The sequence below is a fragment of the Epinephelus moara genome, chromosome 13 (genome assembly GCF_006386435.1).
Source record: "Epinephelus moara isolate mb chromosome 13, YSFRI_EMoa_1.0, whole genome shotgun sequence".
In the NCBI taxonomy this organism is placed as follows: domain Eukaryota; kingdom Metazoa; phylum Chordata; class Actinopteri; order Perciformes; family Serranidae; genus Epinephelus; species Epinephelus moara.
This window is the reverse complement of record NC_065518.1, coordinates 24603317-24627689: the sequence shown is the minus strand read 5'-3', so window position 1 is coordinate 24627689 and position 24373 is coordinate 24603317. Positions and strand designations below refer to the sequence as shown.

Here is a 24373-nt window from a genome sequence, read left to right as displayed (position 1 = left end):
CTGGACGGATTTGATCAGAACTGTGGATTCCCTACTTTAGCAGGAAAATATGAGCAAAGAGTTCTTTCATGACTTGTGCATGTTTTGTCAAAACTGACATGACATTCATTGGTGGATGACGTAACATTGGTTGTCTTGCACTCATGTAGATGCTACTTGACGAACTACCCACCCAAACACCGTTACAGACCAAGTACACCCCCTCATGGCAACCACACTCCCTAATGGTGTTGGCCCCCCTTAGCAGGACAATGCACCATGCCACACTGCAAAAGCTGCTCAGGAATGGCCCTACCAGCATGACAAAGGGCTCAAGAGACAGACCTGGTTTCCAAAGTCTCCAGATCCCAATCGGATTGAGCATTCATAGGACCTGAGCATCCATAGGACATGCCGGAACAAGTCCAAACCCCAAGGGCTCCTCCTTGCAGCCCACAGGACTCAAAGGATGCATTGCCAATGCCCGGGCGCCAGATACCACAGGACAGCACCAACAGACCCTGTGTCCATGCCTAGACAGGTCAAAGCCAAGTCCAATCCAAAGAGGCCCCACAATGGGGAGTGTTGCTGCCATGAGGGGGTGTATTTGGTCTGCAACAGTGTTTGGGTGGGTGGGGCGTGTCAATTGGCATCCACATTAATGCCAGGAACTAAAGTTTCCCAGGAGAACATCGCATTGTAACAAGATGATCAATGTTATCCACTTCACCTGTCAGTGGTCTTAATGCTGTGGTTGATCGGCGAACACAGCTAGCAGAAAATATTAGTATTTCAAGTTTGGGGCTAGCCTGAACCTTTCAAACCAGACACACAAGCAAGGCCTGAGACTGCCATTGTTTTCAATGGAGAACATAGCTCCACATGACTAAACAACTATGCGAGCAAAACAGGGCCCGGATATCCCAACAGGTATCACTCCCAAAGTCTAAATCTAACTTTGACCTTTACATACACTGACATAGTTGGGGGTTTTTTATTGGCACACATTCCTCAACCTCACACATATTGCTCCAAAAGGTACCCAATAAAGTGTTTGACTATCTATTTGTGCTTGCACATGTTTTTACCAAGCAGAGCAGTCTGCAACATAAATCCCCTGCTGCACCGATGCAGTCTTATTGAAATAAATGGGAAAACATGCATTTTTTTCCACTTTGCTATTGTTAGTGTAAAAGCCCTCTTACAGGATTACATCCCCTTACAGGATTACGTAGGCAATCAACAATAAATATTTTTCAGTAACACCCAGAAAGGCCACTTCAGAGACCACAGACCTGTGATCTTCCACATTCCCCTAAGACTTTACAAGAAAGAAGAATTTACAGGAAAGAAGAATTTACAAGAAAGTACAAAGTGCAGAGGTTCAGTTGGAGGTTGGACTGACAATTTTAAGAATCTTAAACATCCATCTTCAGTCTTTTATTCTGAAGGCACTGAGAGGGTCCCAAGAGCAGATGATCAAAATTTCATTAGGAATTTTAAAGGCCTTTTGAATCTTTTATTTGAAAAGTCTTTAGAAAAATGGGACGAATGAATGAAGGAATTCAGTATTAAGGATTAGCTGCACCTATTGTACCTCCAGCAATAACTGCTATGTACTGTTTATGTGATCACATGTAACCATCTATTTGTCTGTGACCAACATACAGCACAGTGTCCAGACTGTCTTGAGATATGTTTAACAATATGAAATTTCAGGAAACAAAATATTTTATTGTAGCACCACCCTCAGTCCATAGTTTCAGTTTTCAGATGATCATGTCTTTTGGTCATAAACACAATGTTCTCTGTACAATCGTGCTACTAAGAGGCCAAATCTATTGATTTTTGTTGACCTCATGACCTTTAACCCAGCCCTTTACACAGCTGTCATCTATCTAGCTTTGTCGTGAAAGCACTAAATAACAGAGTTGATTAGACTCTGGTGGAGGGTTCCATTGAGCTCTACTCAGCATTTTTTCTCCTCAGGTTCCTTCAATATCTCAGACTCTTTCTTGTTTTTAACACATTGGCTTTTTCAGTGAGCTCTGACTTGGCCGTTTTGACTGCTGCACATTTATTGTTATTCTGTTGCCAGGACTGTTGCAAGTTATATCATTAAAGCTGTTGAGATGTTCAGTAAAAACAAAGTAGGAGCCAGTATCTGAGAGGAACGCATTTTGTGGCTAAAATACCCTAAATTAAAGTAGAGAAGCATTGTTGTGGGATCTTAGTTTGTCTCTAGTTACCGTTTTGTTTGACCCAATACCTTAAACCACAATGGGCTTGTAATTGCCACTGCTTGTCAAACTGATTCCCAACTGTATCCAATTTATTTTCCTTTCTTTGTAGTTTGCTGCTCCACTAATCTTGGGGAAATATTCGAGCAGCAGCAGGAATTAAATCTGGCTGTCAGTGGAGATAGTTAAAAGACGACGGTGACCTCAGAGAATCAGTGTGTTTTGGTTCAGCTTGGTGACGAACTGTGACCACACCAGCAGACTCCCACTGCATCCCTTTCATCATCCTGATGGGCATCTTGGTGACAGCTGTCAGTCATCCTGGTGAATGGGTTCACAGTGTGATGATGTCATCTGGGTGTTTGTTTTCACTCTGTGTGTGTGATCCTTTTTCAACTCAGAACAAATCACGGGGATGAGAGGTTTTTACAAACAGATTCTGGAGCAGTAGCAGCAGAATATTTGGATCTTTTCTTTATCTCTCAAGATTGCACGGGGCGATGTCATCAATTGTCTTTTGGCTCAAATTTACATCTTCTTTGTGCCCCTTGTCAACTGAGAACTAACACAGTGTTTCTATGAACCTGAAATAATTATAGCACTGTGTAAGCAAACAGAAGCGGAGGAGAAAAGATTGCGGATTGTTTTTCATTATGAGGAAGAAGTGTATTAGAGTAAATAGTGTAGAAAACTGTGGGACAGTGTGATTCACAGGGAGCAGCAGTACACAGCATTAATTCTTGTGGATCTTACGCATGAGCAAGAGAGATGAATTGGCAAAGGGTGCTTCTTAAAGGACAATTAGCAGTGCAACTTTTATAGGCTGAATCACTTAAAATGTTGTGGTATAATGTGATAAACTGCAGAAAATGTGTCCAGTTAATCCACAAGTAAACCTATTGTAACCACAAGTCCTAACCCTAACAGCACTGCTGCGGTTTCTCGCATGAATCACTGCTCTTACTTTCAGACTTTGTGAGGTGTTGAACTGTTTTTAATTTTTGTTCTTTAAAAATTAGTTTACTATTGAAATTAGATGACGCAAATATAACATTTTTAACAGGTGCTGGATAAATCAGGGGGTATTAAGGGCAAAATCTAGCCTGGAACGCTTGTTCTTTTATGCTCCTGTAATAATTTTAATCATTTGTTATTGCTATGCTTCACACCATCATGGAGAAGCTGCAGCAACAGATGATTAAAATCATTATGAGAGCAGTATACAGATTCAACTTTAGCCTTTTGGACGTGGTTTACTTTGCTATGGTTCCAACTTAGGCTACATTTAAAAGAACAGTTTAACACTTTGGGAAATGCACTTGTTTGCATACTGGCGATAAAAAGATTCATACAAGTTTCACGTCTGTATGCTAAATATGAAGCTACAGCCAGCCCATTAGATAATTAGCTTAGCTTAGCTTAGCTTAGCGTAGCAAAAAGACTAGAAACAGAGGGGAAACACCTAGCCTGGCTCTGTATAACGTTAAATAAAAATAATATCATGTTAATCTTTGGTGCTAGAAGGCTGATTTTGTCACGTTTGCTCAGAGCCAGGCTAGCTGTTACCCCGTTTCCATAATTTATGCTAACTTTAAGGGGACCTATTATTATTGTCAAGTTCATACTTGTATGTTGGGTTTCCGCTAGAACATTTCTACATTTTTTTAATGTTCAAAAATCTTGTTATTTTTCTCATACTGTCTGTAGTGGAACACCTAGATTTACCCTCTGTCTGATACGCTCTGTTTTAGCATCTGTCTCTTTACGTCCCCTTCCCAAAAAGCCCATTTTGCTCTGATTGATCAGTGTTGCTGGGTCTTCTGCATATGCACTCTGGTCATCTCTGCCTTGTTTTTGCCACCGGTGAACGACTGTAACAGAGTATAGCGGCACTTTCTACCTTGGAAAATCACCAATAAAAGCTTCTAAACAAAAATGTTCATAACTGGAGACGTTCTGACGTTAGCATGTAGCTATATGTAGCAGGGTATGAAATCTAAACACTTACAGTTGTGTGCCTGGAGCAGATGACCATATAAAGAAATCTGTCACTTCCTGATGTCAGCCTGTCTTGCAAGTAGAAAAAAAGTTGGGAACAGTATTCAGAACGTTAGGGCTATCCCGAATGATATGCGGGATAGCCCTAACGTTCGCTTTTTACCAGCGAATATTCAAAGCTTTGACCATATGCAATGGGGCCACCCAAACCCAACCCTACTTTGGTAGGACTTAGTGCTGCTACGTGTGTGTGTCACAAAGAGTAGGAGATGGAAGAAAAGTCAGAAGGTGGACTATTGTACGCAATGTTTCAGTAGCTTATCAATAACCCAGAAGGCTTCACTACAGTTGCTGAAAACCAGTCTCCAGTTCATCTAACCTGTTGCTTTTCCTCGTCACACAGCCAATTTAATTGCTTGTGTCAGACATCTGTGTCTGACACTTGCCGCCACATTTCAATTTCCTTGATCAGTTTACTGGGAAAAAAAGCACAAACCAAAAAAACGAAGCATTAGAATACCAATTTTGATATTGATTACCATGGCAACAACTGGATCTTCTAGGCTTATTCTTAGAGAACGGTCTGAAGCCTGGGGATTACTTTTACCTTATTATTTGAAGCTTTGCCTGCGTTACACAACATTATATCACTGTATGACAGAAAATAAGGAAAAACATGATAGGTCCACTTTAAGCTAAACTGCTGCTGGCTCCAGCTACATATTTACTGTACTTGAGTGGTATCAATCCTCTCATCTAACTCTGTGCCAGAGAGCCAGTAAGTGTTTTTCCCAAAATGTCCAACTATTGCTCGAAGCCAAAAAGCACCACGGTTGTACCCAGATGTTTATCTGTGGCTCAGCGAGGCTGTAATTTGAATTGCCAGCTTGTCACACCCTCAACAGCCAGCCAGCTTGGCAGAGCAGACGTGAGTCCAGTTTAACACAGTGTTCATAGTCGCTGTGATAAAGAGATTATTTAAATATCATCTCCCCATGTTTTATTTATTAACAACATAAAGCATTTGTATACAATCCCAGTTTAGTATGGAGTATAAATGTAAGGTCTTTCTTTTGTGCTGCCATTTTCATGACTGCTCACGCATTCACTGTGAGCCAGTTCATGGCAGAGTGCCCGAAAACAAGGAGGTGCACCTGTGCTTTGATAGCATATTTAATTTTACAATTGTGCTCTGCAACCAGGCAAAACCCATTACGAAATGAGAAAATTGGTGACCTTGTGCCAGCCATTTGGGCCTCCTATGAAAAATGAAGCAAAGGACCGGCTTTCATCGTGACTGGAGCGAGTGTTGGTGTTTTGAGAGATTCTATTAAATGCATGAGGGAGGAGGGCTCCAGCATCATCGTGAATCAATGCCTTCAGCTGTTTCCATTTACTTAAATCCATGTAGCCTTTAGTAAGCCAGATGTCTATATGAACTTTCGTCACATGCGTCTTTTCCTTTTCACCAAGCAGCATGGGACATTTCATCACACTGGGGAATCTTGTCTCTTATTCATTCTTCTACACGACCTCACGCTGTCTGTCTCACTGACGCTCTTTTTAATTGTCTCTACTCGCTCTCTACCTTGTCAGTCAGTGTATGTATGTGTGTGAGAGTGTGTGCATGTGTGGTTTGAGTCAGTGCCAGGGCTAAGTGATTAATTAGTAACAACACAACTTGCTTTGCTTGACAGTTGGACTGTGCAGGTTTAAGGCCTTTGAGCGCACCTCGTGGCTCAACAATGGGCCGCTGAGATGGAACAGGGAGAAAATGGAGGAGGAAATCAATATTGTCGGGTTGTGGCCACATGACTTCCCCTTCTGTTTGCTGTGGAGCAACAAAAGGCCATCTGTATGAGCATCTATAAGAGGACTGAAAGGAGACAGAGCATTGACGGAGCTTGTATTTATAGGACTGTGTTGAGATTGCCCATCTTTTATTGTCCGTCTATATTCTTGTGCTTTCTGCCTGAATGATTTTGTCTTGCTCCCTCTGTGCTCCACACACCTCCTTTGTTTCTATGGCAGCAATTTTTCTAACTTTTCTTCTCACTCTCTTCATTGTTTATGCATCCTCATCCCTCTCTCCTTATTTCACTTTTCTTCGTCTCGTTCTGTCCTCCATGTATCTCAACTTTTTTGTACTTCTCAAATTATCAAGTGGCAGTATTAGGGGCTTTTAACAGAATGTATTCACTTAGCAAGGATACCTTCGCCTTCAGTAACAGGAATTTGCAATTATCCATCAGGCTCAGCACAGCGAGAGAACAATGCTGAAGAGAGTGTCCTCAGAGTTCCCACACATATTTTAACATTCGGCTGTGCTTTAAAGTCAGTTCTGCTACACTTCCCTGTTGCTCCATACAACTCTGTCAAGCTGCCGGCGCCGCCCTCCATACCCATCTGTACATACCCTGCCATCTGGTTTTTGTGTCTTTCAGAGGAGGTGCAGCTTTAGGTGCAGATGTAGAGGAAGGCTGATCCATTCATTAATCAGATATAGCCATGGCTGAGAGGGCTACTTTTAAAATGTGCTGATTGCCTGCTAATCACAATCACAGCATAGCCTACTGACGTTTTTTGTGTAAATCACCAACATACGTTTTACTGATGATTTACTGTGGATCAGAGGCACTGGATCACTTTGGGCTGTACATGCTGAGATGATGTTGGAGAATAGACTCATGTTCAACACACTTTTTGAAATTTAATTACTGCTTATTAAATTAGAGGAATACATTAGAAACTTTTGCAGCCAGAATACTTTAATTAAGACATCTGTTACCTCCTACACCAGAGGCAGGTGGCAAAAAGATTTATGCCTTTTAAAGGCACATCAGGCAACTTCACAAACTACTAATGGATGGTGATATTAACAGAAACACATGGAAACAAGGAAAGATTGTGGAGTAGCTCAGGTAGGGGTGTCATGATGTACCAATATTGACCATAACCGTGATATTAAAATATGAAATATCAATATCATGTTAATAGGCTAATACACATATAATATTGTGTAAACAATCTGGCGCCTTTTAAAATAATTTCTGTTTCTTTCATCCTCGCTTTGTCTTCTTCCTCCAAAGCCATCTTGCCTTTTCACTATCCATTAAGTGTAACTGCTCTTTTTGTACATTGTACATTTATGGTCGCAGACTCTCTCCACCTCCCTACACTCATGTTTTATGTTCATTTGCCAGTCAGCTGTAACACAGGTTGCATCTGCGAGTGCATTAAATATAGTTAGCGAGTAAGAAAATAACTCTAAATACTTAAAATTAATAATGGTTAAAATACATAAAAGTAAGGACTGAACAATTTAAAGAGTTAGCTAAGTAATGGCTAAACAGCTTAAATAGTTACCTCAGAGTAATGCATAAACTGTTGAAATAGCTAAAAGTAACAAATAAACAGTTGAAATAGTTAGCTTAAAGTAACAGTTAAACAGTTGAAATAGTTAGCTAAAAGTAACGGATTTAACAGTTGAAATAGATAACTAAAAAATAGTTAGCTAAAAGTAATGGATAAACACTTGAAATAGCTCGAAATAATGGCTAAACAGTTAAAAATAGCTAAAGGATAAATAGTTGAAACAGCTGGCAGAAGGTAACAGATAAACTGTTGAAATAGCTAGCTAAAAGTAATAAACACTTGAAATAGCCAAAAATAACAGATAAACACGTGAAATATTTAGCTAAGAGTAATGGATAAACAGTTCAAATAGTTAGCTAAAAGTCATGGATAAACAGTTCACATGGATAGCTAAAAAATAGTTAGCTAAAAGTAATGGATAAACACATGAAATAGTTAGCTAAAAGTAACGGATAAATAGTTGAAATAGTTAGCTAAAGGTAACAGATAAACTGTTCAAATTGTTAGCTAAAACTAACAGATAAAAAGTTGAAATAGTTAGCCAAAAGGAACAGTTAAATATGTGAAATTGATAGCTAAAAGTAACGGATAAACAGTTGAAATGGATAGCTAAAAATAGTAAGCTAAAAGTAACGAATAAACACTTGAAATAGCTCAAAATAATGGACAGATGGTTGAAAATAGCTCAAAGTAACGGATTAACAGTTGAAATACTTAGCTAAAAGTAACAGATAAACAGTTGAAATTGCTCAAAATAATGAATAAATAGTTAAAAATAGCGAAAATTAACAAACAATTGAAATAGTTAGCTAAAATTAATGTATAAGATGTTAGCTAAAATAATGGCTAAAATATTAAATAGTTCAAATCGTATATTTCATATAGGCTATTAAACACTTGTATGCAACTGATTACTTACAGGAATTATGTAATTATTACATTTCAATGCTATAACAGCAGTTTATAGTTTAGATGTGTTGTGAAATATATATTTTAGATTATGAGAGCAAAGCCGAGCACATAATCTGTAAACTATGCAGACAGATCCATAAGTAACTAAATTAGATATGCAGACATTCATCCTGAAATCAGAGCATAGGGTGGATTGCAAAGCATTCAACATTTGGAGCAATGAGAGCATAAGATCGCCAAATGCCATGTCAAAGAACAATGATTCTGTTGAAATGGGTGAAATGGCTTCATGTGACAGATTTTCCTTTCCTGCTACTGCAGCAGCATTAACTTCAGGTCAGCACTAAGACGGTCATACAGTCTCATATAACTACTCAGAAAAATGCTGTCAAGAGGATATGCTGAAAACTGTGGATTAAATGATTCTGTCTGATTGGCATTTTGAGAATTGTTTCTCTACTAGAAAACATTACACAAATATTATCTCAAAAATGTGTGGAGAAAATCCATTCAGAAAAATGCAATAAATTTAATTTTATGATTAAATTTATGTAGCTCTGTTTTCAATGTCAAACTTTCTCTATGGTGGGAAATCCTGGGCATCCTGGGAGAAGACACATTCCCTCAAAGTAATTACTTCAAACTTTTAAACTCGCTGGAAAGTCTTTAACCCCAGTCTGGAGCAACTGCTCACTGAAGGACACACTGTTGAGACAGACAATTCTCAAAGTTTCAGGATGTCTAAAGAACCTCGGATAACACTCTCTTTTTTTTGCTGTTAGTCTTCCTTATGTAGGCTGGTGAGTCAAAGGTACAAAAAAAAATGTCAGCTCAGCAATATACTGAAATCTGTATTTTGGGAGTGAGTGTTTAAGCTCAAGCACTAACATAAATGCACTGGCAGGCATCGTCGAATTACTGGTAAAATCTCATGTAATAGACAGCAGATGCTGCCTATCAGTGTACACATATACACTCTGGATTTTGTCCAAGTGTGTATTAGGCAGCATGACATATAATAGGCTGCAGCTGTAGAATGATGGTAAGAGGCCCTCAGCTGATGGTGCTGACATGAATGGCTGTTAATGTGTTCTGAGGATTGTGGAACAGGGACATCACTTCTAAAGCGGCACATCCTACAGTATAAAAAAGGTGGTGGTGGTGGTGGTGGGGGGTGGGGGGGGGGGGTTATTATGTAAGTGGATGCTTGTAAGTGGCGCTTTAAACCATCAACGCTCCCACATATCTGTCTTAAACCTGAACCTTGTCCTGTCATGTGTCCTTACCCACAGAGGGAGGTCAGATCAACAACAATGTGGCACCGGGCTCAAACATGGGCCAGCAGCACCCTTACCCTGCCCTCAGCCAGCTGGCACATGTCTACGAACAGCAGCAGCAACAACAGCAGCACCAGCAACAGCAGCAGCAGCAGCAGAACAAGGATCTCAACAAGTACGCCTCCCTGAAGGCTGTGGGTGAGTGTCTGTCAAGTTCTCTTATTATCCTCCACTTTTAAGACAAACTGAAGAACAGTTACAGTGTGAGATAAGCAGCGTAGGCTACTCAATACTGCGCTGTTGGTTTTTTATAAAACGGGTGGGTTTTTCTTGTCATTGCTGCTGGATCCAGCTATGTTTGGAGAGGGTGCATCATCGTCAAAATGAATCTTGGGGCTTCCCTTATTTGTGTCAGCGGAGTCACCATCTGATGCATCTGCATGAGCTGGCAGTGAATCTGGAAGCTTTTATTAATTACTTGCTTTTTTCTTTTTTCCCCATCACTGAATGCTTTTTGATCCAAACACAAAGGATGATTTTTCCAGAGGTGAATGAACTGCAGCAGTCCTGCAGGCAGATCTGACAGGTGTTATTGATCACACTACCAAAGCGTAAGTCTTGTAAAAAAAAAAAAAAAAAAAAAAAAAAAAGAAACAGCCTGCTTATCAAGCTGTTTGACAGCTTAATGCACGCCACCAAATTCAATGAGCTCAGTTTGCCGGCGCGGCTGATTTGAATTCGCCTCACCATGCCCGTCTCCTATTGGCAGCGGCATCACTATTTCATAACCTGAATTCATTTGAGATTCACCTGTGAATTTTTCAGTGCGTGTCAGCTTGTTTATGCTAGACAGGTACCCTGCCCTCTCTTGAATTCAGCCCACTCACGCCAGATATCATCCACAAACACATCCAGATATCTGTATAAACAGCTGCAAGATGCCATTTGTCTGCATTTATTAGAGAATAATCAGGGCTTGTCTTCGCAAAGCCTTTCTCTGCATGCTAAGCAGCGGAAAGTAAAAACATTTGATTCAGATGACAAATGTACTGTAGGTGTGAACTTTCTCTGTATAGTAAATCTAAATGTTACTCCCTGCACCACGCGGCATGTGGAGGGCCGTGACTCATCCCCAGACATGTTACAGTAATAGATTATCATGCTTGTTTATGATGAGCGCTGCTTTGTGCCCTGGAAGCAAGACGACGTTGTGTAATTATAGTAGCGATATAACTGCCAGCAAAATTTTAAACAGATGAATAATAAGTGATAAGTGGACACATCATGTTGAGCTTAACGGAAAGCCACCCAGCAAGAACATCAATGAAAAACGGTGATTAACACTGTCATCCTGAGTTTTGGACCCTGGCATCTGTTGTCATATTGTTTGATGGTGTACTGTATTTTTGTCATTCCCAGATAACAGGCCAAATATAGACATCAGACAGTGGTTATTTTCAGCTACAGCTGCGTTTGATTGCAGAAAATTGTTCAGTTATCTGAAATGCCAACGGAGGACATCTTGGTGTCCGTCCCCGAGGATCAGAGAACAAAGGGATTCTTTCTCGACTCAGTATTTTTGCACCAATATTCAACCAGGAGAGAAGTAATCCATCATAGGAGAGGCAGAGATGCCAATTTCTCCTCTGACAGGAGCTTCAATAGAGCAGAGTGCAGTGCAGCCACAAGACATGCCGCAATTTGAGGAAGAGACGCAACCCCACTGTTTCCCAACTGGAAAACCTTACTCTCTGATGTTAGGCTACAGCTTTCCTTTCATCTCAACCGCACATAAAACCAACAGATGGATGCAGCACAGCTCTGGGGATTGAGGATGGCATTTTGGGAAATGTAGAAAATCTTTAACTGGAGGGAAAATAGATGAGGCTGGTTGACGGAAAATAGGTTCAAGGAAAGGTTTAATTATAGCAAAATAACTGGAATTTGTGAAGTATTACAAACTGAGAATGCACTTACTATACAGAAACAGTTTTCAAAGATGTGTTTTTCCTTTGAAGCACTAGATGTTGCTGCTCAAAAGCATTCTTTCTAACCATAAATTGTCTTTGAATCAAATCTGAAGAGACGTGCATGTTGCGTAAGGTCAGATTTCATCCATTAAACTGTTTAAGATCCCTCCCAGACATTTTTAAGTCATATACCAAAATACTTAATTACTTTGCTGAAAATATCTAAAAATTACACTTCATCTTTCTCCCTTATTAAAAATCAGTATGCAAATGAATAGGCTATGTCAATATTTCCTTTGGATGGTTTAATGATGTCACAAAGACGTCTCCTCCTTCACTGAAAAGGCAATTCTCAGTATATTTGTGCTGAAGGCTTCAAGTTTCCACATCACGCTTATGTAAGTTATATTGAATCAGGATTGGCTTCCAGACTAGTTGTGATGTCACGAAATCCTGCCTGTATATACACGTCACAACAGATGAGTGTGAAACTGAAGAGTTAAACTTAAGTAGAAATCAGGATTCTTTTCTTCTATGATCCTCGACTGACTTAAGTCCAAAAATCTTTTTCTTTTTTTTTTTTTTTAATTTTCAGGTTGTTAGTTAAGTTATGTTGACAGAATAAAATGGTGGAACTCAATCCCAATCACAAACAATCACACAAAAAGCCAATTTGGGTACATTAGGGAGTAGGGTTGGGTCGGTATGAGAAAAAAAAAAGGAGTCCCCGCCCCACCCCCCTCTCTCTCCTGCTTGCTGTGCGCTTGGTGAAGAGGCAGACACAGGTGCTCACAGACTGGGGCTTACTATAAGCGGAGCAGACTACGTGTAAAAATGTCCGTGAAAAATCCCGCAATGTGAAAAATACATGCCGAACAGTCTTTTGTGTGACACTGGTGCGTGGAGCAAAGTCCACGTGGTTGTGCTTTGCGCGCACAGGGCTTGCGGACGTCCACTTTTACCGGGCGGACCTCCACGGCGTGCGCTCCACGTACGTTCTGCCCGAGTATGCGGTCCGGTCGGTCTCAAAAAATAAAACCCGGTCCAAGACAGAGTACCGGACTGAATTGGTATTACTGAGAACCGCCCAACCCTATTAGGGAGCTTAATACTTAGCTTTCCAACATAAAGGCAAAGTATTTTGTGAATACTTCATACCACACCACCCATTACGTTACAACTCCAACACCAGCAAACTAACTTATAAATCAACACGCTGCAACTCTGTACAAAACTGGACCTATTTTGAATGTTATCACTAGATTAAAAGGGCATTATCAGACTCGTAGAAGGGTTACAAGGGTCCTGCTGCACCAACTACTTAAGTATGTTTGTGGTTGTTATCAGCCGTTAGCAGTTGTCATCGGGAGCAGATTCGTAATTTTTCGATTTTCAGGCACCAATACTACTTGGTTAGTTTGAGAAAAAAGATGATGGCTTGGGGCAGCACGTTGGTGCAGTGGTTAGCATTGTCACTTCACAGCAAGAGGGTTTCTGGTTTGAACTTAGAGTGGGAGGTTCAAACCCTTAAGGCCCGAACATACTCAGGCGTACTATAAGCGGAGCGGACTGCAATGTCTGCAGTCATTCGGGCTTCCATAGTCGAGTGCACTTCCGCGTTGTAGTTTCCTGTAAAAATGTCACACACTACATTACCCACAATTCTTGCGCGTCGATGTGAAAAATACATGCCGAGCAGTCACTGGTGCGCGGAGCGGAGTCCGCGCGGTCGTAAAATCTGAGCTTTGCACGCACAGGGCTTGCGGATGTCCGCTTTTGGTCCGGGCGGAGCTCCGCGGAGTCCGCTCTGCGTATGAATATGTTCGGGCCTTTAGCTGGGGGAGCCTTTCTGTGCAGAGTTTACATGTTCTCCCCGTGCCAGCGTGGGTTTTCTTTGGATACTCCGGCTTCCTCCCACAGTCCAAATACATGCAGGTTGGGGATAGGTTAACTGGTGACTCTAAATTGCCCGTAGGTGTGAATGTGAGTGTGAATGGTTGTCTGTCTCTATGTGTCAGCTCTGTGATAGTCTGGTGACCTGTCCAGGGTGTACCCTGCCTCTCACCCAATGTCAGCTGGGATAGGCTCCAGCCCCCCCATGACCCCTAACAGGATAAGTGGTTACGGAAAATGAATGAATGAAGGAATGATGGTTTGGTTTAACATAAGTGTATTATAAGTACGTAATAAGCAGTAAAGTAAATAATGTGATTTGACGAACTTGCGTACGTCAGTTAAAACAAGTCAATGTTGACTTTTGGTTTCACATGCAACACGAACCCCAGTCTCCTGGGTGAAAGTCCTGTGTTTGTTTGAACCATTCACCACCATGATCTACTCTGTAGACTTTTTCACTCTTTACACTGACATTATGTTACCTGACTTCCTCCTTGGCTTCTGTCATAATTACAAAGATGACAACTGATAATGGCCAAGTGAACCTACTAGTAGGTGTAGCAGCCAGGCCTTTTCTAATCAATATCTATGAGACTGATAACCACTGACAGCGCTCATTCAATGGAGTGATAACATTCTAAGTGTGTGAAAACCATCTGACAGCGCTCATCAACCAAAGAAAAGAATCCGCCTCCAGTCTGTTTCAATGCAAAGACCTGGTTTTACTGTTGCAGCTGAAACAGCCTTCTTCAGCACACCGCACTTCTTCACCTCTGAACACATAAACCCACTTGTGTTTTAGGAAAGACACTTATCCAGTGATGGTCGGTAAATTACACTTTGATTTCATTATTTTCAAACAGGCAGAAGACTGTGACATTCTCCCAAATTAATGCTGTTAGCTTTTTTGAATAAAGAAGCTGCATACTCCCACACACTTTCCTCTGCTTTTCTCTGCTTGACAGTGACCTTCATCAAGTCCATTTAACTTAATAACTGCCAGTTATGTCTCCTATTGCATTTTAGCAGACTAAAAAACACAAGTGAATGGTTCGACACACAGTGCACTGAAGTAAGAGCCTGAAACTAATACCCATTTTTCTATTTCTTGAATCAAGAAATGATTCCTAATCAAAGACACCAAGAATCACGATCGAAGCATGATATTTCCAAAAATTTCCACCCCTAGGAACAATTTTTGAGTGGAGGGGGATTTTTAATGTTCGCTGTGATTGATTACTATTCTGAGGCAGTGTTAACTCTCTGCAAGTTGATTTTTATAACGCACTGACATGTTCTGAGAGCAGTGACTGCCTGGAGGGCATGAAATCAATCTAAAAAAAGCTGTGGTAGGCTCTGAAAAATGGTCGGAAGTGATATAAATTGTACCGGATTACAAGTTAATGGGATAAAATGTGCAAAACTACCAGTGTGGTTCAAATTTGTACATGTGGATTTACACAAGACCCCCTTTGTGATAACTGAATTGGGTCCATAATGAATCAGGTCCAGACAGCGATGTCGAAATGGCATTCAGACCTTTCAGCACGTCTGACAGTTCTGTCCCCTTCCTGCTCCTCAGCCCCTTTCGAACCCACTTCTTTCTCTCTGCTTCTTTTTATCTAAAATGGCCCTCATCTTCCCGTCACCACATCTCCCAGACCATTTTTCCTCCTGTTTGCTCTCCTAACCTTTAATGTCTTGGCTCATTTTTCTCTCCCTCATCTCCCTCTGCCAGTCCTCTCCCCCTTCCCCTTCATTTCCTCTCACCTTTTCTCCCGCTCCTTCCCTCCCACCTCTCTCTATTTCCCATCTTCTCCTCTTTCATATCGCCACTTTTATTATCCGCCTCCTGCCCTCTACTCTGAATTTTCCCTCACTTTTTTCTTTTTGCTTCTTTTGTCTCGCCCTCCCACACACCATCTCCTCTTCGCCCCCTGATTCGCCCCCAACTCTCAATCTATCAAGCTCCATATCGCTACTTAAAGAATCATTGGGCTGCTAATCTCGATCCTTCCTTACAGCGACTCATATCTGATTCCATTTCTGTAATTGAAGGGAGGCCCCCACTCTTGGGCTTACTTGACTGACAGATTTCAATTCCACAAGTGGTATTCAAAGAGGTTCCTATGAAATGATTGGAAACCTGTCCAGAGATATACAGCACAGGAGTCTGGGATTCCAGGAGGCGAGCTGCAAGTCCGATGATGGGGACATCTCACACACAAGCTGTGAAAAATGTGTGTGTGGAGTAAGAGAGGGAGAGGGGACGACTAAATGACGGCAAACAAAACCAAAATGCCAGCCGTGGCTCTTTCAGAAGTTACCTTTGTGTGAGCTCCGTTAATCTTGAGCAACATAAATGGACTTTGCTTTTCTTTTCTTCTCCTCCGCTACACAGGCTGGTGTTCTGGCTGCCTGTTGACCCCATGAGAAATAGAACCAAGTCTGAGATCAACACCATTTCCCCACAGCTCCCTCCAACTGCCTTTTTTTCCTTTTCTTTAATTGCCTCTGCCACTTTCCCAATGGTCTACCATCCAGCTGATAAGCCTCACTTCTGTCAATCAATAGCCATCTCCACTGTCCCCTTGTGCATCTATATAAGGTCACTTTATCGGATTCTAACTGCAGCCAAGGCAAAACCTGACTAATAAAGGTCCCTGGATGCAGACCTGTAACACAGCCCAAAGGAGGACGCCGTCTTCTCCAAGTGCAAACGACCAATTATGGCCCACGTCTAATGCACACACTAAATCTAACAACTGCCATTAAACCCTGAAGAGTCGACATGTTCCTACATGCTCCTTAATAAGTTCTTTTTCAAGGGCAGACTGCAAAGTAAATCCTCAGGATCTCAAGTGGGATGCTGCCCAATAAAGCCAGTCTCCTAATGATGGCTACTGACTACGTTTTTTAATAGTGTCCTGCTGCAGAGCTCCGGAGTTGAACCTGCCTCCTTTGCTAGGACCCATAGTGGAAATTTATTGGTCTTCAATAATAAATACATGCCACTGTTCTATATTACACAGGATATTGTTTTATCACACCTATCGTTAAAAAGTAGCTAACTGAGCATATATTCTATACATTGTATCACGTCCATGTCACTGTATAAGTAACATGTATCACACGTTGATGTATGTTACAAGGCCTTTTAAAAGCCGAATGATCACATTTGGTTTTACGTTTAGGCTACATAGTATTGTTTGTTGCGCTTTTGTCATACTTATTGTTAATAAATTGGTGTATTATATGTTTGGATGCCACTGTACTATATTCTACAGACCTAACGGGCTAACTTATATGTCACATAACCTCCGCCAATAACACCAAAGTAACGTTAAACAACACAGCCTTAATATTTTGATATAACTGTAACTTACAAAGTTAGGTAATGAAACTTCTAGCAGCAAAAACATACCAACCTTGCGGTTGTAAGCTGTAAGCTAACGTTACTGTATACAACATTAGTATAACTAGCTAATGTTAGCTAACGTTAGCCCACGTTAGTAAACTCAAAGTTAGTGCAAGTTATTTGATGCTTAACATTACGTAACCTCACCTAACTATATAAGTTGTAATTATATTGATATGTTAAATTGTTTACCAATGTTACCTCTCTTATAGTGACACCTTACCGGCTCCGAACTGTAGTTAGGAACACGCTGGCTTACAAACCGTTAATTTTAGCTCGGCTCGTTATTAGCTGATACTACTTCTGGTGGTCCGAAAGGATGGTGAGGCGTTCAGGTGCCGTTCACCAACAATCTAATATTGCTGACTTCACCACAAAAACAAACAAAGATGGCCTTCTCATGAGATTTAACAGTAGCTTTTAGATTATCTAGATACTCAATTCTTCTGACTATCATCACTCCTTGCTGCATGCGTCTTCACCGTGACACCCCGAGAGAGTTGCTTCCCTCCTAACACATACCATGAAGTACACGTCACAGCCTCACAGGTTACCCACAAGGCCACTGCCCTTAAAGGGGAAAAGGGTGAGTTGGTAGCGCCAAGGTGTAGTCGGAATTTCTTAAATCCTGCACCCGACAAATCCTCCCATATTATAATAAAAAACAAAATATAACTAAACTGATACCGATACTGAAACTAAACATTTTTAAACAATAAAAACTAAACTAAAACAAGCAAACCTTTTCTGGAACCTAGCTAAAACTACTGAAAACAAAAACTAATACGGAAATACAGAAAAAAACTATTAAAACATACAAAACTACAAAATCTGGCTGTAGTACGATTTTTTACTAAAAAACAAAAACTGTTTACTTCCTGGTGGCACAAAAGGAAAAGTTAGGGAATTACAAAAGTCAGTAGAATTAATCCTTTGGGCACCATTAATGTCTGTACAAGATTCCACAGCAATCCATACAATAATTGTTGAGATATTTGGGGGTAGACTAAGACAGACTGATGCAAGACACCAACAATTTCATTCTCAGAGACACGCTAAAACGTAGGTAGCTGTGTGCGCGCGCCGCTTGTGCAGAGAAAGACCGTGGTCAAACGGAAAGCCCAAGTAAACTGCCCCTAGCCACCAGCCCCTGACACTTGTGTAAGTGACAGGATACTTGGTGGCTGTTCGACCAAGTCCACCCACACTTGCTGCACGCCCACAGCATAGACACCACCCCATGCGAACTCACAAGATGACTCGCGAGTTTAGAGGCAGTGCCCGCCTGTGCATCACACAACTACATGGTTCCAGATCGGGCAGACGAACCACATCCAACACATCACCAGAGCCTCCACGGTCCCCCAGTTCGCGCACAAGACTGGCAGGCAATAGTTGGGACAACAGCACACCTGAAGGCTTACTTCCACTGATATCAGGCATTGATTCGTTAAGTCCCATGGGCCGTAAGCTTTTACATTCTCTAGCATTTTCTAACAAAGCCCAAGCAGTCTGCACCTGTGTCTATAACAGCCCATTTTATGTGCTACAACTGCCCATAGTTTAGCCTCTTTGCTTGTATTGGGAGATCGCAACTGATCTGTGACAGCGAGCTGGCTCAGATAACATCTCGCACCCTGTGCCAACATTGACTCTCTTTACATAAGATGCATTTTCCTGCATGAGAATACAACCATTTAGATGTAAAGAGTCTACCTTTCAGGATGAAAAAGCCTCACAGACAGCATTTACTTCATCATAAGACAATAAAAGTCCCAGACTAATGGATGTTCTGGGTAAGGTGGCGGCACTGTGACAGGAAGATCCACCCACTTACAGTAAATACTAAATAATCTAAGGAATAGATTAGATTTTAAAACTATTTAAACCCTCCATCACCATGGCAGTAGACGAGCTGACTGGCTAATAAAAAGCAGATTGACATACTGGTCTAACCCTAATAAGGCCCTTATGTTATTGACACTTCAGAGAAGCAGTGCTTGATTTTCTGATGCATACGGTGTGTTAGTCTCTGTGGGATGCTGGCCTTTCTCAGGCAGAGGCATGCAGAGCCCACACTGCGTAACAGCGGTGTTTTCCATTTCCACTCACGTATGCCGCTGGATGTGTGCACCGCTGAGCTCGCTGCCGCCGGATTGATTCACCTGTCGCCTGGGCAGGTTTGATCCCCAGGGGCGGTCCAGCGGCGACTCAGTGGGTGAGAAGCCGCTCTCCCTCCCTCCCTCCCTCCCTCCCTCCCCTGCTTCTTCTCACAAACACCTCTGCTATCCCTCGCTCACTCGTTTCTCTCCCCGTTCACAGAGCGATAAAGTAGATTTATAGTTACAGCGGCAAAGCAAACCCGCTGAGTGTGTTAACTTTATCTTCAAGGACGTGGAGGCAACACGGGCTAAGGAGTAATGACTCGACTGTGAACGTGAGTTTGACGGGGAAAAAAGGTCACATTTGGCAGTGATAAGAGAGACTGTAGCTGGGTGACAGTGAGTGACAGGAGGAAGACTAAATGTGAGGCATTAAAACCCGACTGCTCCAAGGCTAAAGAAACACACAAACACACACCGAAGATATGGGAAGATGCTTACACCAACACAGAGCACAGTGAAGCTTGGTAGATAAATATGTGTGGGTGTCAGTTGGCTGTGAATTTGTAAGAGCATACATGCTTGTACTGTATGCACAAATTTCCTCATACTCTTTACCCCTCGAGGAATAATTTGTCAAAATAACTTTCTAAGCTGTGTATGCAATATGCAAATGCAAAAAATGCACCTGTTACACTCTGTGGTAGCATTTCAATAAGCTGCAAAGCTAACATGTTCATAAGGGATATATTTCGATATCTTAAGGGCAAATTTCCACAGCTACTTGAATCATTTACCTACTCACAGACGGCAGCCATGAGCCAATAAACCTACACTATTGAATATATGGCAATGGGAATCATCTGTTTTTACATTCACAAATATTAGCACTACTCTTAATTTAAGCAGTCTAAAAATGATTTCCTTTCACTCAATGTTTTGAGCTACAGACAGTTACATTTGCAGTGGACATGCAGTGGAGAGGACAACTGCGATAAATGCATGACAGTTCACACTTCTGACTACTCTTACCGATACATTTAGCTATAGACCGAATCACAATGATTATACACAATAAGGCCCTGATCACACAGGATGTCACACTGCCTATTTTTTTTTTTTTTTTTTTTTTTTTGCCGAATGCCACTAGTAAAAAAAATAAAATAAAATTTAAAAAAAAACGCCTGCTGCACTTTTTTTTTTGTTGCCAGGCAACCACCCCATCACCTCCTAACATTCCTGTGTACTCAATGTACTGTTTATTTTATTTTTAATTGACAGTAATTAGTATCGTGTCCCTAAAATGTTCCCTGAGCGGTTACTTGCTGTATCTGATTGAGGGTGAGAGGCTGTCAGTTAATACTTTGTCAGGGGCAAGGAAACAGAGATCTGTGTGGGTATGTGAGACCTTAAAAAAGAGGGTGGATCATGGGGAGTACCACCAGCTGGTCCAGGAGATTCGCCTCGATGATAGCCGTCTCCAGGCATACTTTAGGATGACTCGGGGGCAGTTTGACAACAGCTCTGGGTATCAGCAACCCCTACCACCAGTTTCTCCTTTGCCAGCTGTAAACTTGTTGTCATGACCGCCACAGAAGACCCGCCTCTCGAATCATCCGAGTGGACAATGGGGAAAAGGTGGAGATGACATGAGGCATTTTTCCGCTTTGCGTTGAAGTTTTTTCAACTCAAGGCGTTCAAAGCGCTCTGGCAAAAACGCCAGGTGCTTAGAGCGCAGGGGTTATAATGACATGCAATATCAAAAAAAATGTTCTTTTTTTTTTTTATTAAAGCACATGTCTCCTCTCTTAATTCAGATATTTTCGTGGGTCCATGAACACAGGATCGTTGATCTGTTGATCCTTTGAGATCTGATCAAACTGATGGAGAGGAGAGGCTGCTGCAGAGCAGAGTTAGGCACAGTTCAGACCCGGTAGAATGAACAGTTAAGTTTCACTTTCAATGCGCCTGACGTTCTGCTGCTCCATCTGTGCCAAGAGTGCATTCTGTGCTCCAAAAGTGTGGGGCTATAAATAACTGAATGGTTCTTTAAACTGTCCAGCTCCAAAAATTAAAAAACTATTTGTGGCAGCAGATGTTTTGATCATGGCAGGCCGCCACAAATACATGAATCTGTGGGAAACCCTGGTCTATTGTCTGGACTGGTCCCTACAGAGGTTTATTCTGCTGGAATGCATGAGTTTCATTTTGTACAAATGCATTTGAACACATGTTCACATGCAACGTGGTTATCTTTTCCAAGACGCAGTTCAAAAACATTGTTACCTGTTGGCAATAATCAAACGTAATAAATAGTTGTATTTCACTCCCACTTTTGTCAGAAATGGAGTCACACAACACAGCCCTGGAAGAGGCTAGCAAACAAGCAAGACCCAAACAGACAAAGAGATGTACTACCTTGCTATCGTTAGACAGACAGACTAGAGAGAGATGCACTGCCTGCTAGTACATCAACTTAACGGTACTTAACTTGCTGACATCAAACTTGGAGAGAAGAGAACACAGTTTACCTGATTGCTGTTCCTTCATTCACTCTCATGGTGTTTTTTTACCCTCTTTTCATGACAAGAAGGATAGTTCTGCTTCCTCCTCTTATCAAAGTAGTACACACTGACACCCACTTTGACACATGGGGGAGGCAGGGCCCTTGTATGATTCGCAGAGCTCTGCACAGGGGCAGCATAGGGCAGCCCGGCACTGCATGTGGGACAAGTGCTCTTGGGGGCCATCTGCTCACCATGAGGGTCCTAAGCAGCTGCTTCATTTGCTACAACACCAGGTTGGCTCTGTTCGTCTGGTTCTGGATATTTTAATGACAACAAACTAGCATTTCGCTTTTGTTATTACCTGTTGAGGACCTGTTTGACCATAATACATTGATGTAATAAAGTGCATCTCATGAAGTTACTCACTATTCAAGATACTTTTTTACTTTTATTCACATTTTAGTACTTTTACTTGTACTTGAGCCAATATAATTACAAAGCAACAATACTTTTACTTCAATACAATTTTGTCTACTATCCACAACTGTGCAAATGCTGACATATTGGAAGAATGACCACTACAGAGCATGCTGGAATGTTATTTCTGCAACTAGTTTGTAAGAAGCAAAAAACAGATCCATAATTTTGTGTCAAAAAGCATTCTGGCTTTGACATTGCACTACCCTTCATTTCCTCCTTAGAAAAGGCAGTCAACAAGGTCTTCTTGAAATCTTGAAATGTCAAAAGGGGAAAAAAACATGTGCCATGCTCTTTTTTATCACAGTGAACACCTTCCCACTACACAGAAATGAGATGTTTTCTTGGCTTCATAAGGGAGGAAGAGGCGAGGTGGAGGAGACATTCTAGGCTTTCTTTTTGATTTCACTCCCCCGGTGGCGTGATGGGCCTCTTTATGCAGGCGTTTACAGTGGCCCTGACACCCTGCTTGGTCAGTTACAGTGGACGAGGGTAGGCTGACTAAAAAGTTAAAATATATGGGGTTTGTTTTGTGACCTTTTTAGATTGTGGGAGTTAAAAGGGATGGGATGTTTTCTATCCAAACTTCTTCCAGTGTGTGGTGTGTGGTGTGTGTGTGTGTGTGCTCACATGTCTTGTTTGCAGCCGATCTGCAAACTGCTGGAAGTCTTATTTTATGAGTCACTCTATATAACAGTTTTATTTTCTTTCTGTTCCACAGCAGCAAAACGGACAAACTAAGGATATCATTTTTTTCACCACTGACAGTCTAAAAAGAGCAAAGAGACAAATCAGAGGAAGCAAATTCATTTACAACTCAACAGTTAATCCAAGATTTCAGTTGTGCTCTTTAGCAGCTCTTTCATGTCCATGTAACATTTTCATTAGCCTTCTGTTTCTCTCTCTGCCTCCTCTATCAGCTGCCAAGTACAACGGTGAAGTCTACAACAAGCGCCGGCTGATGGTGGAGCTGCCAACGAAGGGCGGGCTTCCTCTCCAGCCCATGGGCAACTCCAGACCCTCCATGGGCAACATGACGTCGATGACTCCTCCAATGACGACCAACCCCATGTCTTCTAACCAAATGGCCTCCAATCCCATGAACCCCACCATCAACCAGATGACATCCATGACCCCAATGACATCTATGATGCCCATGACCTCTATGACGCCCATGACTTCCCTCACCCCGATGACCTCCATGACACCTATGACCTCCATGACACCTATGACCTCCATGACCCCCATGACCTCCTTGACCCCAATGACCTCCATGACCCCTATGACCTCCCTGGGTCCACTGACTCCTGAGCCAGTGGCCACGTATGTCACTGAGATGCCCAGCATCTCCTCTGTCTCAACCCTCCCGACAGAACGGCACATAGCCGGTGTCGGAGGAGGTGGGGGACTCAAGCCGAATGGCCAGAAACCCAAAGGCAGCCATGGTCATGTGGGCCACAGCTCTCACAGCTCTCACACTCACAGTCATGTTCACAGCCACAGTAGCAAGCCACCAGGACTCAGGTCTACTTCCCTGGCACACATGGCAGGGACCATGCCAGGTGGCACGTCCCTGGGCATCTCCAGGGCCGCTGAGACCTCCCTTGGCTCCAGCTCGGCTACAATGGGCCGCCCAATGGTGTACAGTTCCAACACAATTGCGTCTGGGCATACGATGGGGCTGGGCCTTAAGGCCTGGGATGGGACTGAGACAGTGGGCCGCAGGAAGACCTACGGGCACAAGAGGCCTCAGTGTACCGTGCTGGAGCCCAACCAGCTTCACGGCACCAGAGGCCACAGCCACAGCCAACACTTCCTCCCCACACAGCCCTACTTTGTGACCAACAGCAAGACAGAGGTGACTGTGTGAGAGAAGGGAGAAAGGGAGAAAATGAAAGGCAAAAGGATGCATGTGGTGGTGGCACAAGTAATCTCTGAGTGAGGACACCAACCCCTGCGTTGGTCAAGGGTGCAGATCTATGTGTGTGTTTGTGTGGCTCGTTGGTATACCGGTGAATGTGGTTGGACAGTGACACTGTGTCTGAGTGGTCCTCGTTTCACAGACAGAGTTCACCAATCAAATCACTGAACAGACCTTTCAGCGTCCAAGTCGGTGGCATCTGTTACCATAACTTCAAAGCGCCTACAGAGCAGGGATGTGTGTACACTTGTGGTGATATTAGAGTGTTGCCTCACAGCTAATATCTACTCTGTAATAACAA

The 24373-nt window shown here is 42.2% G+C and overlaps 1 protein-coding gene across 1 annotated transcript in view; it reads left to right on the top strand.

The window, feature by feature from the left end:
• shisa9a (shisa family member 9a) overlaps positions 1-24099 on the top strand; it is a 66682-nt gene extending 42583 nt beyond the window's left edge. The window contains exons 3-4 of the mRNA XM_050060477.1: positions 9797-9979; positions 23072-24099. Coding sequence (XP_049916434.1) covers positions 9797-9979; positions 23072-24021 — 1133 coding nt within the window. The 3' untranslated portion in view covers positions 24022-24099. The remainder of the gene's footprint in view (positions 1-9796; positions 9980-23071) is intronic.
• The last annotated feature ends 274 nt before the right edge of the window (positions 24100-24373 follow it).